This window comes from Mus musculus, chromosome 4, assembly GCF_000001635.26.
Source record: "Mus musculus strain C57BL/6J chromosome 4, GRCm38.p6 C57BL/6J".
NCBI classification, from domain to species: domain Eukaryota; kingdom Metazoa; phylum Chordata; class Mammalia; order Rodentia; family Muridae; genus Mus; species Mus musculus.
The window spans coordinates 19,039,258-19,060,015 of NC_000070.6; the positions used below are offsets into that span (position 1 = coordinate 19,039,258).

The window sequence follows — 20,758 nt, forward strand, 5'->3', positions numbered from 1 at the left end:
TTCTTGGTCTTACAGCACAAGCCATTGCTGTTCTGTTTAGGAATTTTCCCCTGTACCCATATCTTCGAGGCTTTTCCCCACTTTCTCTTTTATTAGTTTCAGTGTATCTAGTTTTATGTGGCGGTGTTTGATCGACTTAGATTTGAGCTTTGTACAAGGAGATAGGAATGGATCAATTCGCATTCTTCTACATGATAACCACCAGTTGTGCCAGCACCATTTGTTGAAAATGCTGTCTTTTTTCCACTGGATGGTTTTAGCCTCCCTTGTCAAAGATCAAGTGACCTTAGGTGTGTGGGTTCATTTCTGGGTCTTCAATTCTATTCCATTGATCTACCTGTCTGGTATGATATCATTCTTACAATGATAAATTTTCGTTTGTTACATATCTCAATGTATCACACATAAAGAAAACCATGGGATGGTATTCAAAGACAGATCATATCTCAGTCTCAGTTCTGTTTTTTTGTTTGTTTTTTGTTTGTTTGTTTGTTTGTTTTTGGGGGGTGGTGGTGACAAAAATCCCATAGTGGTTTTTCATAGTGGCTGGACATGTATGTATCTTCCTCCGCAGTGTATGAAGACGTCTTTGTGTCTACATCTTTGCACTTGTTATTTGTTTTCTTGGTGACTGCCATTCTGACTGTAATACTTGTTATAATAACAGAAAATGTACTAAGACTAAGACAGACACAGAAGTAGCCCATGAATATATTTAAAACACTGAGCAACACTAATGAACAAGGAGTTGCAAATTAAATGCAATGAAAAACTGTTATAATGACTATAATCGGAGATGGAAACATATATTGACAAACATGCAGAGACAAATTTTTTGTGCATTGGGGATGTAAATTTGTACAATCATTATCCAATAGACTGATTGATTTAACAACAACAAACAAAACCTGATAGCTCAATGGTTAGAAATGGCTTAGTGTTCTTTTAGAGAATGCAAATTCTGTTTGCAAGACCCGAATCAGCAGGTTCACAAATGTTGCCCTCTTTAGACCTTCACAGGTACCCCCACACACAAACATAGCATACATTTCACACAAACAAACATATACAAAAGTAAAATAAATCTTAAAATAAAATGAGCTGCTGGGGCTGGAGAGATGGCTCAGCTGTTAAAAGCACTGAGTGCTCCTCTGAAATTCCCGAGTTCAAATCCCAGTAACCACATGGTGGCTCACAAACATCTGTAATGAGATCTGATGCCCTCTTCTGGGGTGTCTGAAGACAGCTACAGTGTACTTACATATAAATAAATAAATCTAAAAAAGAACAAAATAAAAAAATAAAAGGACAGAAGGACCCCATGCTCACAGCATAGGATATGAAAACAACCACAGTGCCTGTCAACATATAGCTGATTATTTCACATGTGATGTTCGTATATCAAAACAGAGGGAAATTATCATTTGTGGAAATGTAGATTAATCTAAGGAGCATTATTCAAACTGAAGTCAGATGGCACCAGAAGACAAATATCACATGCCTCACTTTTTTGTGGTATTGTAGAGGTTGAACTAATAGGAGTCACACACAGTAAAACAGTAACTAGGTGTGGGGGAGGGGGAAAGATGGCAATGGATGGCAAAAGAGGAGATATTGGTGAAAGGACACAAAATATCAGAGTGAAGAAGACACTTGGTGATCATGACTATCATTTAAAATGTGTTACATATTTCAAAACTTATAAATGAGTGGATATTCAATGTTCTTCCCTCACAGAAATGACATATACAGAGACAGAAATTTAGCTTGGAGTGATACTTTATAACACCTACATACCTCAAACTAACACTTCTATTGCATATGTGGTTGCTGGATTTTAGTTACACATTTTAAAGAAAAATACAAAAGGAAAGAGGCCATGTAGACTCCTATTATTAAAAATGAATTTTTCCAATTATTTTCCTAGACATGATAAATTAAATTTAACGCTATTCAATGGGTTTTGACACTTTATATTTCAAATGAGAATAGTCTCATGTTTAAGGTGACCTACATTTTTTTTAAATCTCTATGTGGTATGTAAATAATCCACAAAATTATACCACATGTACCCATTTTAAATATTAAAGCAATAAAAATGTTAAACTCTAGTTAATTACTGTGCTTTAAGAAGTAGAATATGTTAAAATACTTTTGTGTCTTCTCTGTTATTCCTTTTTCATAAGCCACATTTTATTCCACACAAAATACATTTGCTATTATTTCCTTCTAAATTTAAAATAAATAAATAAAATGATGTTATACATTAATAGCCACAACTTACTTTACAACTCAACTCTGTATCGCAGTTATCACTGTGTGGGTGAACACTGTTTCAGAATCCTCTCTCCAGCAGTGCCGCAGTCTGCTGTGTAGCTCTACTGTGGTTTACACTATTCTCTCGTGGATGACTGCTGAGGGTGGGCCATCTGTCACAATCACAATAGCAATAACCTCTTGTGTGAGGTATAAATGGGTACAGTTGTTCCTCTGTGGGCCAGAGTGCCCTGCAAGTGTGTGAAAATTTAAAAATTCTGCACAATATTGTTTTTTTAAACATTATTATATATTCATTTACCCATATCAGTGTGGATGTGTATCTAGAATACAATTTTTGTCAGGTTTACATTTTCTCACTTTTTCCCCATTTCATGGGATATACCGATGATCTACTATCACTGGTCATTCCCCTCTTTCTCCTCAGGCCAAGCATTTTCCCATATGTGTACTTGTCTTTATCTATTGCTCTTTCCGTAAAGTAAACGCTTGATATTTATTGTTGAATATGTATCACAATTAACATTACAGAATAAATATTTTGTATCCTTTTTAAAATCTTCATGTGAGAGTATGTCTATGTGTGTACACCTTTTAGGTATGTGAATTGTATGCCGTACGTACACCCTCAGGTATAGGTCCTCAATTTCCACTATATTTAATAAAGGCTTTTATATTATGTGTCCCTATATATAGCAATCTAGCTGTACACTCAGGAGCTTCTGGGAGTCTCTTGTCTCTGCATTCTATGACATTGTAGTAGTGCTAGGATTATATTCATGCTCTACCACACTGAGCTTCATCTGGTTCTTGGCATCCACATTCAGTCTTTTTCATATGTGTGAAGTATTCTACACATGGAGCCATCATTCTATTATATTGTGTTTTTCAATAGTTCTCTAGACCACATCTTCCTTGGTTAGAACGTTTCCCTAGGTGATTTAATTACATTAAGAAAAAAAATATTTATTTCTATCCTATTCTGTTCTTGATAGAATCCAGTTAAAAGTCCAAATTCTACAGTATGAAGTCATCATAAGAAATTAAGTGAGCATTGATTTTCAAATAAGTACAGCTTCTTCAGTCCTCATTCTTTTGCACTGATTCTTCCAGGAGAGTTAATACCTTTCTTACAATCTACACATCCTATGTAGTTTAAATTCAATGGAATTCTAGTTTGTGTTAAAGTCCCAACTTAATATGAAAAACATATCAAAACAATGAAAATACTAGACTGTGATAACAATAGACCACAATATTCCAATTCTGACAAGGACTGCATGCATTCCCTGCTACTAATACAGCCGAATTCAATGTGAACATGTCTTCAATAGCTTAGTGTGCACTATGAATTTTATGCAAAGCAAACACAAAACTAGGATGAAGAGGCAAGACTCTTTGCTCTTTGGGAAATATTTCACTTTAGTAACAAGTGTCCATGGAAATAAGCTCTTTGGAAATTGCTGAGAACAATGTCTAAATAAAAATGTGCATGTGGAAGTATTCTAAAAGTATTCATGAATACAGTGGATACCTGATAGGAAGAGAAATTTTCAAAGCAAAGGAAAAACACTGCCAAAGGTGAAGGAAAGAAATTTCTGATTAGAGAACATGGGATGATATCATAAGGTTGTGATTTGGGTTTGGTTGTTTTCTACTAGGAACCAGACAGTGTGGATCAGTGTAGCAATCTGGGCTACTGAGGATGATATATAAGTATAATATAGAAGCATATAGATATAGATATAGATATAGATATAGATATAGATATAGATATAGATATAGATATAGATATAGATATAGATATAGATATAGATATAGATATAGATGATATACACACCCACACATATATTCCACCATACAAAGAATAACATTCTGAGGGAGGATAATTGAAAAGACTATATATGGAAGTAACTACACAGGATTAAGGGAAAACAGTAAGGGTTTAATAGGTCTGGAGCTGAAACCAGGTAAATAAAAAACAAACTGAAAAGTTTTGAGCATTCTTGGCCTGAAGGTACAAGGGAAGTTGAGGTCACTGATATTCAGAGAGAGAACTAGAAGGTGAGAGACTACAGTTTGAATGTGAAATGTTGTCAATATAGTTGTGATACAAATACTTGACTTTAGGCTGGCATTGCTCTCAAATTGTTTCTGTCAGTTGTCTTGGTCCCAGTGACACAAACGCAGCTAATATAGGCATTTTATAAACACGTGCACCCAACCATGGCAGAATGGCAAGAAGAAGCCAGGGGAAAACTCAGACCTTAAGGCTTCTGACCCCTGTTATTCTCTACTGTTTACACTGGATGGATTCAATTGACAGTGAATAGCAAGGAAGCATAGCTGATGTAACTAACGTAAGCCATCATGTTGGGGCCTAACTTAGAATAGAAAATGGGGAGTGTGTGTGTGTGTGTGTGTGTGTGTGTGAGAGAGAGAGAGAGAGAGAGAGAGAGAGAGAGAGAGAGAGAGAGAGAGAGATTCTACTCTGCATACTTTTGTGCATTTAGGTACTTCTTGTACATGCCCTTTAAGTCTTATAATGCACTAGAAACTAGATATATTTAACATAGATTTAAATGATAAAACTCAGGCAAGATTCTTTAAAAACTCAGTCACAATTCTTAAAAAAGCCAACATTTTAAGGTATGGGAAATTTCTATAAACAAATTGCTAAAATGCATGAAAACCATTTTGTCATTGCTTTAATGCTCCAATTACCACAAAATGGATATATATATAAATTTAAGATATATATATATCTTAAATTTGAAAAATGATAAAATTATGATAAAATTACCATTATTTCCAAACTTCATTAATCATTTAAAACAATTAAAAGAATATATATGTAAATATATTATAATACTGTGTGTTCATTAAGGCAGCCATTTACAAATACATGGGCTCCTAGTTAAATAACTTTCACATATGTTAAAGATTCATAAAGAGTATAATAAAATAATCTTATTCTAGGTTGAGGACTTATATTGGTTGCAAACTTAACAGAGTCTAGAATCACCTTGAAGAAAAGTCTCTGATGATATCTGTGGAGAGTTATATTGATCAGGTTAACAGAGGTGGGAAGGCTGTCACTCTATGTGAGCAGCATAACTCACTAGGCTGTTATGTAAGCCTGAATAAAATTGTGGAAGCAAGATGAGCATGTGTATCTCTCAATATCTGCTTCCTGACTGGAAATGTAATTTAATGAGCTGCTAAAGATTTGGATGCCATGCCTTTCTAGATACCATTGAATGTATCTTTAAACTGCAACTTGAAATAAAGCCCTTGTCCTTTAAGTTTCTTTTGTAAGGTGTTTTATCACAGCAACAGGAATATGTAACTAGTGACATCATATGACTTCATGAAATTTACAGGCAAATGGATGGAACCAGAAACTATCAAACTATCATCCTGAGTGAGGTAACCTGAGTGAGGTAACAAATGAACACACATGGAATGTACACATTGATTAGTGGATATTAGGGAAAAGGTTTGAATATGCACAATACAACTTACAGAGCATATGAAGCTCAAGAAGAAGGGAAACCAAAGTGTGGATGTTTAAATCTTACTTAGAAGGGGAACAAAATAATCATGGGGGGTAGAGTGGGAGGGACATGGAGGAAAAGAGGAGGGGGAGAGAAAAAGAAGGGGGCAGGATCAGGTATGGGAGGAGACAAGGGAGATGTAAAGAGGGTCAGGATGGGAAACTGGGTGTAGTCAACAGAAAGTTCCAGATGCCAGGAAAACAAGAGGATCCCAGGTCTCCACAGGGATAACATTAGCTGAAATACACAACAATGCAAAGAAAAAAAACCTGTTGAGACCATATCCAGAGGTTAGGCATGCCCCCTCCCCAATTGAGGTATGGGGCCACCCACCCTTCTCAAAATTTTAACCTAGAATTGATCCTGTCAAAAGGAAATACAGGGACAAAGAGTGGGGCAGAGACTGAAGGAAAGGCCATCCAGAGACTGCCCGACCTGGGAATCCATCCCATATATGTATGCTATTGCTGATGCCAAGAGGAGCTTGCTGACAAGAGGTAATATGGATGTCTACAGAGAGGTTCTGTCAGAGCCTGACAAATACAGAAGAGGGTGCATGCAGCCAACCATCAGACTGAGCACAGGGATCCCAATGGAGGAATTAGGGGAAGGACTGAAGGAGCTAAAGGGGTTTGCAACCCCATAGGAAGAACAACAATACCAACCAATCAGACACCTCAGAACTTCCAGGTACTAAACTACCAACCAAAAACTTCCCATGGAGGGACCCATGGCTCCATCTGCATCCATAGCAGAGGATGGCCTTATCTGGCATCAATGGGAGGGGAGGTCTTTGATCCTGTGAAGGCTTGATGCCCCAGGATAGGGGAATGCTAAGGCAATGAGGCATGAGTGGGAGGGTGGGTGGGGGAACACCCTCATAGAAGGCGGGATAAGGGGTTTTCAGAGGGCAAACCAGGAAGGGGGTAACATTTGAAATGCAGATAAACAAAATAACCAAGAAAAAGTGTTTTTAAAAGGGAAATTCTCTTTTAAAAACGTAAACCTATATGAAACTTTTCTAAGGTCCACTAGGGAAGTTTAAAGAATACATAAATATCTACCAAGCTCCTGAATAAGAAAGTTACTATTTATCTATTGAGTACACTTACAAAGCACTAAGATATTTTCTCAACAAGTAACAAAACAGGTCATAAAATAAAATCATTCCTAAATCCATATGAAATTGACATAAAATTTAATAAAACAGAGTAGTTGCTCAAAATACAGAACACATTTAAAATATAATAAAATTGTATCACAAGTCAGTAATTATGAGTGGAAGTTCTAAAGAAATAAATTTTATTTATAAACACTTGAAACAAATAATTTCATAATGATCACCTGTTACATGTATTTTTGAAGGTGTAGATGAATATTAGAAGAACCCAGTGAATGCAATTGACTTGTCAGATAAGACCCAGCTAAAAAAGAAAACATTGAACAAGACATCAGAGGACACGAGTACACAATCTGAAGGCTAATGAGACTCAGTACTATGGCATATGCTGAAGAAGAGTTACACACAGCCTCCCCCACCCCCCTCCGTGAGAAGCAAGCCATATTCTCAAAGGGGAGAAATTTACACTAAGAAAAATGTGATGGCCTTCTGGTTTCCATCTGCACCCACAAGCTGACCCTATGTCACAGTTCTCCAGACCCCAATAACCCAAGAGTGATAACCCAAGAGTGTTGACATACCTAAGCTCACAGGTGAGACCACCACTATTACCCCAATACCTGGCCCAAGAGGCACTCACCCAAGGCCCAGAGAATTCAGGAACCTCAGGGCAGCCTGGGACACAATCCTGCCAGTTTCAATCTGCAAGCCAAGAGCTGACTCTATACCATAGCTCTCTGTACCCCAATAATGCCCAATGATAACTTGTCCCCCAGGTGTGCTAATACACCTAAGCTCATAAGAGTGCTGACACACCTAAGCTCAAAGGAGTGCTGACATACTAAGATCACACACTGACAGGCTCACAGGAGTAACAGGTTCAGTCAGAGACAGCAAGACCAGCTAACACCAGAGACAACCAGATGGTGAGAAGCAAGCGTAAGAACATAGGCAACAGAAACCAAGATTACTTGGCATCATGAGAACCCAGTTAATCCCACCACAGCAAGTCCTGGATACCCCAACACACCTGAAAAGCAAGTTTCTGATCTAAAATCACATCTCATGGTGATGGTAGAGGACTTTAAGAAGGACATAAAATAACTCCCTTTAAAAAATACAGGAGAACACAGGCAAACAAGTAGAATCCCTTAAAGAAGAAACACATAAATCTCTTAAAGAAATATAGGAAAACTCAACCAAACAGGTAAAGTAATTGAACAAAACCATCCAGGATATATAAATGGAAATAGAAACGAAGAAATCACAAAGGGAGACAACCCTACAGATATAAAACCTAGGAAAGAGTTTGGGAGTCATAGATGACAAGCATCGCCAACAGAATACAAAAGAGAGAAGAGAGAATAATAGGTGTAGAAGATACCATAGAAGACAGTGATAATAGTCAAAGAAAATGCAACATTCAAAAAGGTCCTAATCCAAAACACCCAGGAAATCCAGGACACAATAAAAATATCAATCCTAAGAAGAATAATAGGTATAAAAGAGAGCAAAGATTTAAAGGGCCAGTATAAATCTTCAACAAATTTATAGAAGAAAACTTCCATAACCTAAAGAAAGAGATGCCCATAAATATACAAGAAGCCTACAGAAAGATTGGACCAGAAATGAAATTCCTCCCATCATATAATAATCAAAACAGCAAATGCACAGAACAAAGAAAGAATATTAAAAGTGGTAAGGGAATAAGTTCAACTAACATATACATGCAGACCTCTCAGAATTACACCAGCCTTCACAATAGAGACTCTAACAGCCAAAAGATTTTGGACAGATATCATAGAGAACATAAGTGAACAAAATGCCAGCCCAGGCTACTATACCCAGCAAAACACTCAATTAACAAAGATGAAGAAACCGAGATATTCCATGAAAACAAAAAACAAAAAACAAATTTACACAGTATTTTTCTACAAATCCAGCCCTACAAAGGATAATAGATGGAAAACTCCAACACAAGGAGGGAAACTACACTCTAGAAAAAGCAAGAAAGTAATCTTGTTATAACAAACCCAAAAGAAGATAGCCACACAAACATAATTCTACCTCTAACAAGAGAAATTAAAAAAAGCTACATTCACTGGTCCTTAATATCTCTTAACATCAATGTACTCAGTTCTCCAATAAAAAGACAGTCGAAAAGACTGAATACATAAACAGGACACAGTATTTTCCGGCATACAGGAAGCACACCTCATTGACAAAGACAGACACTAGACAAGAGTAAAAGGCTGGAAAAATATTTCCAAGCAAATGGTCAAAGAAACAAGCTGGAGTAGCCATTATAATATCGAATAAAAGTAGCATTCAAACAAAAGGTATTAAAATGGATAACTTCATACTGGTCAAAGGAAAAATCTACTAAGATGAACTCTCAGTTCTGAACATCTATGCTCCAAATACAAGGCACCTACATTTGTAAAAGAAATGTTAATAGAGCACGAAGCACACATTGAACCTCACACAATAATAGTGGGAGACTTCACCCCACTCCCACCAATGGACAGATCATGGAAACAGAAACCAGAGACACAGTGAAACTAACTGAAGTGATGAACCAAATTATTTAACAGATATCTATAGAACATTTCACGCTAAAACAAAACAACAAAAAAATATACATTTTTCTCAACATGTAATGATACCTTCTTCAAAATTGACCAAAAGAAGCTTCAACCAATACAATAAGATTGAAGTAATCCCATATACACCCTATCAAATTACCATGGATCAAGGCTGCTCATCAATTACAACAAAAAACAACAGGAAACCTACATATACATGAAAGCTACACCTTTTGATATAATAAGATACCACAGAGACACTGACACTGTCTATATTTATTGCAGCACTGTGCATAATAGCCAAGCCACGAACCATAAATAGATATTGGAAACACATAAGGGAACTACACACTGGAACTACTGTCTCATCTCTTAGTCAAACTAAGACTTGTAGAGCAAGCTTATAGAACAAGTAACCCTTGAGTACATAGAGACCCAAAGAACAGATATTTAGTGGATAAAAGAGACAGATGACATATAGGATTAATTTGTAAGTTATTAAAGACAACCAAAGTATTTGAAACATCTCTATAGATATATCTAGAGTTTGACCTACAAAATGGCTACACAGACCCATACTCTACTAGAAATAGTTACATAACACATGATTTTCTAGGTTTGATATGATCTTATTTTCATTTTCTAAGTCTTTCTAAAATTATTTTGCATGTCACATGACTCCTTATAGTAAAACTGCATGTCTATGTTTGTAAACCCAGTTGTACGTATGTAAACTAAAACCATTTAAGAAGTCAGGACTGGCTCACAAGATGACAAAATATTTGTGAGAATTTAGTAAGTATATGGAGAAGGTAATTAAAATTTTGTTAGACATTACATTTTTAAGAAACAGTCTGTGCTTGTTTATAGACAACTCTTACATTTGTACATAAGATTCTTTGTTCTTATGTGTTATTAAATCTGTAGTAAAATACATATTAAAATCTTCCAATAAGGCCATAAGAACCTGATGTTACAGTTGCCTAATGTGTGTTTCTATTATACTTTTAAAACACTTCTATGAAAAAGAATTCTACCTTGAAATGTTTAAAAAAAAAGTTACCTAAACCAAGAATGCTAAGGTTAGACCCAACAAGCAGCTGAAAGGGTCAGATACAGATATATGCACCCAACCAATGGACAGAAGCAGCTGACTCCTGTTGTTGAATTAGGGAAGGCTGAAAGAAACTGAGTAGAAAGGTGATCATGTAGGAGGACCAACAGTCTCAATCAATCTGGAACCCCGAGATGTCTCAAACACTAGACCACCAAAAAGACAGCATATACCAGCTGATATTAGGCCCCCGACACACATACAGTAGAGGACTTTCTGGGTCTGTGTTCATTCAGAGATGATGCACCTAACCCTCAAGAGACTTGAGGTCCCAGGGAGTTTAGAGGTCCAGTGGGGTGGGGAGTGGGAGCATGCATGTGGAAATGGGTGGGTTGGAGAGGAGGTGTGGGATGGGGAGCAGACTGAGGGTGGGGAGTGGAATATGAGGTGTTAAAAATAAAAATTAAATAAAATTTTTAAAAAATACTTTAAAATATATTGTGAAATAATATACTAATATAGTAAAGTATGTTACTAGATATAGTAGAAGACCTTGTTTATTTCTAAACTACAGAAGATTGGTGTAAGAATACATTTTCAAAAGCACACTAAAGTTTGAACTGTAATATGAAGCATTTTAAATTGTAGCATGAAAATGTTATGGTCAACTTTGTAAACTAATACAGATACTTAATAAATAAGTAACAGTTATTATTTGTTCATATATCATAAGAAAATATATATTCTTTTGTAAGGAGAGAATTACCTTGAGATGGTAGCAAACTTTTCTAATTCATTCACATAAAGCACATACAGAGCAATTTTGGTTCATTTGGGTTTAACGACACTGATAACATGAGTTTATCCCGATTATAGATTAGTGAACAGAAAATTAAGAGGTAGAATTTTTCCGAACAGTACACAGCTAATTTTCATAGCAATCTGGTTCATTACCTGCTTTTGTCTGATGACTGCAGTGCATATCTCCCAAGTAAAACTGTGTCCCTTACTGCTACAAACAGACCAAGACCCATTCTCTTTCACAATATCTACATTATGTCAACAAGATTGACATTTCTGTTCTTTGTTATCTCATCTCAAGTAATTGTCTTCTTATAATCATATTCCTGTACCATCTATGATCATGGTCCCTATCAGAAATACCTATTCTGACGAAGCAACTATCCTACACAATTCTTTATTAATCCAGTTTCAAATGAAGGGTGTTTCTTCTAGATGAGAACCTTCCCAGCCTGTTTCCAAGCAGCTTTCCTTCAAGTGTGGCTTTTCATCAAAATTAATAGCTTCATAGCATGTTACTCTGATTGGCACATAGCCCGGAAATGTAGTCCCAGACTGTGGTTCCTTATCTTATGAGCCACTTCACTACAGGACACAGTAGGAGATCCAGGCTGCATTTGGATTTTACATGGCCCAATTCTAAAAAGCAAATAGGCTGATTTCATTCAGGGAGTGGGTCCTCTGAGTCCTTCCTGAGAAGTGGCTCTGCATCACTGCTCTGCTGAAACCTAATGATCTTCAGATGCCACGTTCCCTCGAAGGAAGCATGTTTAATTGGAGAAAGTAGAAGAGATAACAACTGGGCCAGGTTTTCTCTAAGGATCTCAAGCTGCTTTCACAGGCATTTTTAGTTCCCTGCATCTCACACTCTTTGTACCATCCCCATACTCATATAAGTCACCTTTTTAAAGAGTAGCAGGTTATAAATAATAAATTGTTTTCTATAAGAATTTCATAATAATGTTTTAGAAGCTGGTGGTATTATAGTCAGTACCACAGATGGATAGCCCACCTTGACTCTCCTCATGGCAATCACAGTTTTACTACAAAAACATGGATGGTTCCCAATCCACCATCATTAAATCCCATCACTGTCTCTGAGCTGGTTCCTGAGTCCTTCCAAGATCTCCCCCAACTCCCCAGCCCTCCTCCTCTCTTGTGTACTTTTCAGGAATGTGTCCTTCTTACTGGCATTGTACTACCATGATGTAGACTGACATGACCACGCTTATAACAGAATACACTTATCTGAGATATTTGGCTGCTACCTTCTTTTTTTTTTTTCCTCCTCCTCCTTCTTCTTCTTCTTCTTCTTCTTCTTCTTCTTCTTCTTCTTCTTCTTCTTCTTCTTCTTCTTCTTCTTCTTCTTTTTTAAATTGGCTATTTATTTCATTTACATTTCCAATGCTATCCCAAAAGTCCCCCACACGCTCCCCCAACCACTCCCCCACCCACCCACTCCCACTTCTTGGCCCTGGCATTCCCCTGTACTGAGGCATATAAAGTTTGCACGACCAATGGGCCTCTCTTTCCACTGATGGCCGACTAGGCTATCTTCTGATTCATATGCAGCTAGAGACACGAGCTCCGTGGGGGAGGGGGGCGTATTGGTTAAGTTCATATTGTTGTTCCACCTATAGGATTGCAGATCCCTTCAGCTCCTTGGGTACCTTCTCTAGTTCCTCCATTGGGAGCTACCTTCTTATTTCATACAATATCCCATCCTGTTGCCCATCAGAGAGAATTTCACTGATTGTTTCCAGCAACCTCTGTCTGCTGAGGCTGGATTAGCCTTCTCTTAAGCCCTGAACACTGAGTAGTGTGATGCTCTTTATATTTAAGAATATAAGCTCTACAGAAAGTAAAATGCTGGTTGTTTCTGAAATTGTGATGCTGGAAATATTACTAAAAAGAACACAATGTTTACATTGAATTTGTTCATAAATGTGTGAAATTACATATCCATAATGTCCAAACTGTTTAACAATTCAAAATTGCCCACAGCTTCTAGTTGTATTTATTGTTCAATGCTTGCTCCTCCTGAAATGTGTTTTCTTTTGAAGTGATCCCTTTTGCCAACTATGCCTAGATTCAATAAAAGTATTCATCAGAATATACTGCCCCTTTAAGATTTGTCTAAGGAATGGGTAGATGAAAGAACAAGCTGATGTCCTAATAATCATCAATGAGAAAACGCATTTGAGAATTGATGCTAAACTCTATCTCACCATCTTTAGGATGTACTTACATTGCTGTGATGAGCACCCCTAACATTTTTCTAGTTTCCTCACTCCTGTTTTTGTTTACTGTAGTTTAATTCCCAACTCCAGGTCTTATTGTAGAGTTCAGTGCCTTAATTAGCACATAGAATTACCACGTGAACTTGTAGCCAATACAATATGCTTTAAAAAACAAAATTTAAGCCGGGTGTGGTAGTGCATGCCTTTAATCCCAGCACTCCAGAGGCAGAGGCAGGCAGATTTCTGAGTTCGAGACCAGTCTGGTCTACAAAGTGAGTTCCAGGACAGCCAGGGCTATACAGAGAAACCCTGTCTCAAAAACTAGTAATAATAATAATAATAATAAGTCTCTCAAGCAACTTTTCTATCCTCTCTCCTCTCTTTCCTTCACCCCATCTATTTGACAATCAATTTACTATTCTCAAATCAGTACTGTGTCATGCCAGTTCAATGATGTGATGTCTGCTGATGATTTTAATGTTTCAAAGCCATCATATATCATCAATACTAAATTCAGAATTACTGAATTGAAATATAAGTTATGATAAAGTCAATGTGACTAATATCACACTGAATTATCAATATTCAATAGATTGTTAATGTTCTCAGGAATATTTTATTTCATTTGAAAGTAACTACAGCAACTCAAAATTAACTTCTATTTAGTAAAATTCAAACAGTATAACACAGAATTTTAGAGCGTGTAAGGTAGTTACTTTTAAAATTCTGCTAACTTACTATCTACTCAATAAAGCAGCATACCAACTTACATGATCATGGTTCATTTAGTTGGGAATAAACAAAAGACTATAGACCTGACAACTTATTCATCAAGAAGTAGAATTTAGTCGAATCACATTTGTGTTTTGCACTTAAAACATGCATCTCCATTGCAAATGTGATTAACATATAAGTATTCATGTTATTAAATATGGCTAGCACCCTTAGGAGAACTATCTACCCACATGGTTTTGAGTTTATATGTAGAATCAAGGGCTATACTTAACTCTTAGAATACAGCAACAGTTATGGGGTCGGGCCATACAGTTTTTATCGTGAGACTATTTGGCATGTCTAAGATGCATGTTCCTACTGAGAACTAGCAAGAAAGTGAAGATATTCATTCTTTAACTTTAAGGAATTTATAATTCTGCCAACAATATGACCATGGAAGAGGATGTCTTGTTCCAGAAATGAACAGCTCATTACATACCTAAGTTGGAAGTTTGACAGATTAAGCAGAGCAGATACACTTTGCCTAAAGATAATAAGATGAAAAAGAAACACATGGACACACACACAAGATATCAGAATGCACATTACTTAAGTCACTAAGTATATAATAATTTAATAAACAACAACAATAATATTAATGTATTAGTATTAAGTGAACAAGGAGTAAACGCACATTTTATAGAAGCACAGAGACTGATTTTAGCACACATATTGTTCTAATAACTCAACACATCTACCTCAAAGAACTGTCATGAGAACTGGATGTATATATAAAACATATAGTTAAGTAACGACAATTAATTAAAAGGGAGCCATGAATTTGAAAAAGAGTGAGGAAAGTTATGTGGGAAAATGTACAGGAAGGAAGAAGAAATGTTAGATGATGTAACTGTATTATAATCTCATTTTTTTCTCTGTCACTATGTTCCTCCCCTCTCCTTTTCTTTTCTTTTTACCACTAAGCAGTGGTGCCCCAGTTACAAGAAAAAATGCTCCAGGAAATTACAGGTAATAAGAGGTAAGTGTATTTAAAGGCTCTGTGATGGAAAAGACAATTTAAGTTCTGTGCAAAGCCATCAAATATTCAAAAACTAATGAAATCATAAGAATAAGTTTTAACTTAACATCAGTACAAACTACATATATTTCTTGCAATGTGAAACTAAAAATGGTAGCTATCCAGAGCTTGCCATGAATATTGAGATCATGAAGATTGTTGTCATAGAATAGTCTCCAGGAATTCCTCTTCTGATCCCAACACCCATGATAAGTCATGAATAAATAATGCACATGCATTTTCAAGCAACCAACACCAACTATTTACAATAGTGTTCAATGAAATAAATTGGTCCATTAAGAATACTCACAGCTTCTTTAAGATATTTAAGAACTCCTGGAACTTTTCTTCAGTTATTTCTTTTTCATCAATAGAAGGGCCACCACGAGCTTCTCTAAGATAGGCAGATATGTTGTGTGCCATAACAGGTTGGTGTTTCTTTTCTGCTAGCTTTAGAGCAGATTTTCTGAACAAGGAAACAATAATAATATTTCACAGTACATAAAAACATTACATAGAGTTTTACTTTACTCTCACTAGTAGAAATACATCATTTGACAACAAGTGAACATTTGAATAGCATTCTTTCTTAGTGCTTCCATTTTTTTCCAGTCACTAATGTAGTCATATTTGTACTCCATTGTACCCTAAGTTTAGAAGTTAACATATTTATTTTCACTATACATAATTTAATTATATGTTATAACTTGTAAACATTTAAAATATTATATAATTCAAGGAAAAATGTCAAACTAACAACTATTCTTCCCTTTCGATAAAACAAACCTATTTGTCAGTGGTGTTACCACATAGAAAATTTATTAAATTGTTGTGTTGAGTTTTTGAAAGAGTAAGTAACAGGAAAATAAATTGCAATATTCATCTTAAAAAAATAGTGGGTCATTTTCTCTCTCGATGTGCAGGTGTGCACCCAACATGTTAGAACAATATATTCCTCTTGAGTTTACATTGATTCCCAGCTCTGCAATGCTCACTCTGGGACTCCCAGAATCATCTGCCTCATCTTGTATCCCAGGTCCCTGAAAGACCAGTCTGCACAGGAGAGCTCACGGGCTGCAGCAGCAACACAGCTTCTTTAACAGGGTCCCTGCTGGACTTCATCTTCAACCAAGAGGCATAGCTGAGACCCAGAACTCTGTGCACTTTCATCACCAGAGGAGAGCTTGCCTGCAGACAGTGCTCTGACCACTGAGAGTCAGGAAAGAGTTGAACTCCCAGAAGTGCTGATAGAGACTAACAGAATCACAGGAGGAACAAGCTCCAGCCAGACACAGCTATAACAACTAACCACAGAGATTACCAGATGGCGAAAGGCAAACATAACAATCTTACTAACAGAAACCAAGACCACTCAGCATCACCAGAACCCAGCACTCCCACCAAAGTGAGTCCAGGATACCCCAACACACCAGAAAATCAAAATTCAGATTTAAAATCATATCTCATGATGTTGGTAGAGGATTTTAAGAAGGACATTAATAATCCACTTAATTATTAAATAATTAATAATTAAGTGGGTTATTATTAATAACCCACTTAACAGGTAGAAGTCCTTAAAGAGGAAGCAAAAAAAATCCCTTAAAGAATTACAGGAAAACATAAACAAACAGGTGATGGAATTGAACAAAGCTATTGAAGATCTAAAAATGGAAGTACAAACAATAAAGAAAACCAAAGGGAGACAACTCTGGAGATAGAAACCCTAGGAAAGAAATGGGGAAGCATAGAAATAGAATACAATGGATGGAAGAGAGAATCTCAGGTGCAGAAGATTCCATAGAGAACATGGAAACAAAAATCAAAGAAAATGTAAAATCAAAAAAGATACTAACTCAAAACATACAGGAAACCCAGGACACAATGAGAAGACCAAAAGTAAGTATAATAGGTATAGATGAGAATGAAGCTTTTGAGTGAAAAGGGCCAGCAAATATCTTCAACAAAATTGTAGAAGAAAACTTCCCAAACCTAAAGAAAGAGATGCCCATGAACATACAAGAACCCTACAGAACTCCAAATAGACTGGACCAGAAAAGCAATTCCTCCTGACACATAATAATCAGAAAAACAAATGCACTAAATAATGATAGAATATTAAAAACAGTAAGGGAAAAAGGTCGAGTAACATATAAAGGCAGACCTATTGGAATTACACTAGACTTCTCACCAGAGACGATTAAAGCCAGAAGATCCTGGACAGATGTTATACAGACCCTAAGAGAACACAAATGTCAGCCCAGGCTACTACACCCAGCAAAATTCTCAATTACCATAGATGGAGAAACCAAAGTGTTCCATGATAAAACCAAATTCACGAAATACCTTTCCAATAATCCAGTACTTCACAGGATAATAAAGGGAATATCGATGCAAAAATACTCAATAAAATTCTTGCTAACCGAATCCAAGAATACATCAAAACAATCACCCATCATGATCAAGTAAGATTCATTCCATGGATGCAGGGATGGTTTAATATAGGAAAATCCATCAATGTAATCCACTTTATGAACAAACTCAAAGACAAAAACCACATGATCATCTCGTTAGATGCTGAGAATGCATTTGACAAAATCCAACACCCATTCATAATAATACTCTTGGAAAGATCAGGAATTCAAGGCCCATACCTAAACATAATAAAAGCAATATCATGCAAACCAGTAGCCAACATCAAACTAAATGGAAAGAAACTTGAAGCAATCCCACTAAAATCAGGGACTATACAAGGCTGCCCACTTCCTCCCTACCTATTCAACATAGTACTCGAAATCCTAGCCAGAGCAATTCGACATCAAAAGGAGATCAAGGGATACAAATTGGAAAGGAAGAAGTCCAAATATTGCTATTTGCAGATGATATAATACTTTATGTAAGGTACCCTAAAAATTCCACCAGAGAACTCCTAAATCTGATAAACAGCTTCAGTGCAGAAGCTGGATGTAAAATTAACTCAAAGAAATCAGTGATCTTTCTCTACATAAAGTATAAACTGGTTGAGAAAGAAATTAGGGGAACTATACCATACTATAGTCACAAGTAATATGAAATACCTTGGTGTGATTCTAACTAAGGAAGTGAAAGATCTGTATGATAAGAACTTCAAGTCTCTGAAGAAAGAAATCAAAGAAGTTCTCAGAAGATGTAAAGAGCTCCCATGGTCATGGATTGGCAGGAATAATATAGTAAAAACAGCTAATTTGCCGAAAGCAATCTACAGATTCGATCCAATCCCCATCAAAATTCCAACTCAATTATTCACCGAGTTAGAAAGAGCAATTTGAAAATTCATCTGGAATAACAAAAAACCTAGGATAGCAAAAACTATTTTCAACAATAAAAGAATTTCTGGTGGAATCACCATGCCTGACCTCAAGCTGTACTGAAGAGCAATTGTGATAAAAACTGCATGGTACTGGTACAGCAAGAGACAGGTAGATCAATGGAATAGAATTGAAGACCCAGAAATGAACCCACACACATATGGTCACTTGATATTTGACAAGGGAGCTAAAACCATCCAGTTGAAAAACAGCAACAAATGGTGCTGGCACAGTTGGCAGTTATCATGTAGAAGAATGCAAATTGATCCATTCTTACCTCCTTACACAAAGCTCAAGTCTAAGTGGATCAAGGAACTCCACATTTAACCAGAGATGCTGACTTATAGAGCAGAAAATGTTCCAGCCTCAAACATAAGGGCATAGGGGAATAATTCCTGAACAGAACAGTAATGGCTTGTGCTGTAAGATCGAGAGTGGACAAATGGGACCTCATAAAATTGCAAAGCTTCTGCAAGGCAAAAGACATTGTCAATTAAGACAAAAAGGCCACCAACAGATTCAGAAAGGATCTTTACCAGTCCTAAATCAGATAGGGGACTAATATCCAACACATATATAAAGAACTCAAGAAGATGGACTCCAGAAAATCAAATAACCCAATTAAAAAATGGAGAGAACTAAACGCACACAAAGCCACCTACAAAAACAAACATATCAGAAATCAATAGTCATCTGTCTTTAATATTTCTCAATATCAATGGACTAAGCCACACTTATTAAAAAGACATAAGTTAACAGTCTGGATATGCAAACAAGATCCAGTATTTTGCTGCATACAAGAAACACATCTCAATAACAAAGTCAGACACTATCTCAGAGTAAAAGGATGAAAAAACATCTTCCAAACAAACAGTCCTAGGAAACACACTGGAGTTGCCATCGTAATATCTAATATAATAGACTTTCAATCAAAAGTTATCAAGCATGATAAGGAAGGATACTTCCTATTCATCAAAGGGAAAACCCACCAAGAAAACGTCTTAATTCTGAACATCTAGGTCCTACATGCAAGGGTACACACATTCATAAAAGAAACTTTACCAAAGTTCAAAACACAGATTGAACCCCACACAATAAAATCCAACAACAACAATATCAACAACAACAACAACAACAATAATAATAATAATAGTGAGAGACTTCAATAGCATACTCTCACTATTAGACAGGTAATTGAAACAGAAACTGAACTGAGACACTAACTGAACAGTGAAACTAATAAAGGTTTTTAACCAAATGGAATTAACATATATCTAAAGGACATATCACCCTAAAACAAAAGAATACAATTTCTCAACACATCATGGTACTTTTTTTCCAAAATTGACCATATTATAGTTGGTCAAAAACAAACAAACAAACAAACAAAAAATCCAAAAACCAAAAACCAAAAAACAAACCTCAACCAATACAAGAAGATTGAAATAATACCATGCATCCTATCAGATCACGATGGCCTAATACTGGTCTTCAATAACAGCAAAAACAACAGAAAGTCCACATAGACATGGAAATTGAATAACTCTCAAACTAACAATAACTTGTTCAGGAAAGAAATACAGAAAGAAATTAAAGGCTTTCTGGAATTTAATGAAAATGCTGACACATCAAGTCCAAAGTTATGGGACACAATAAAAACAGTGCTAAGAGAAAAATTCATAACACTAAGTGCCCTGATAAAGAAACTGGAGAGATCTTACACTAACAACTTAACAGCACACCTGAGATTTCCAGAACAAAAATAAGCAAACTCACCCAAGAGGAGTGGAAGGCAGGATATAGTGAAACCCAGGGCCAAAATAAACCAAATAGAAACAAAGAGAACAATACAAAAAAATCAACAAAACCAAAAGCTGGTTCTTTGAGAGAATCAACAAGATAGATAAACCCCTAGCCAAACTAACTAAATAATTCAGAGGCAGTATCCAAATTAACAATATTAGAAATGGAAAGGGATAACAACAGAA

At 36.2% G+C, this 20,758-nt stretch overlaps 1 protein-coding gene across 1 annotated transcript in view; it reads right to left on the reverse strand.

The window, feature by feature from the left end:
• Cnbd1 (cyclic nucleotide binding domain containing 1) overlaps positions 1 to 20,758 on the reverse strand; it is a 354,571-nt gene that overhangs the window by 271,278 nt on the left and 62,535 nt on the right. Inside the window, exon 4 of the mRNA NM_001371269.1 lies at positions 15,737 to 15,892. Within this exon, the coding sequence (NP_001358198.1) occupies positions 15,737 to 15,892 (156 nt within the window). The remainder of the gene's footprint in view (positions 1 to 15,736; positions 15,893 to 20,758) is intronic.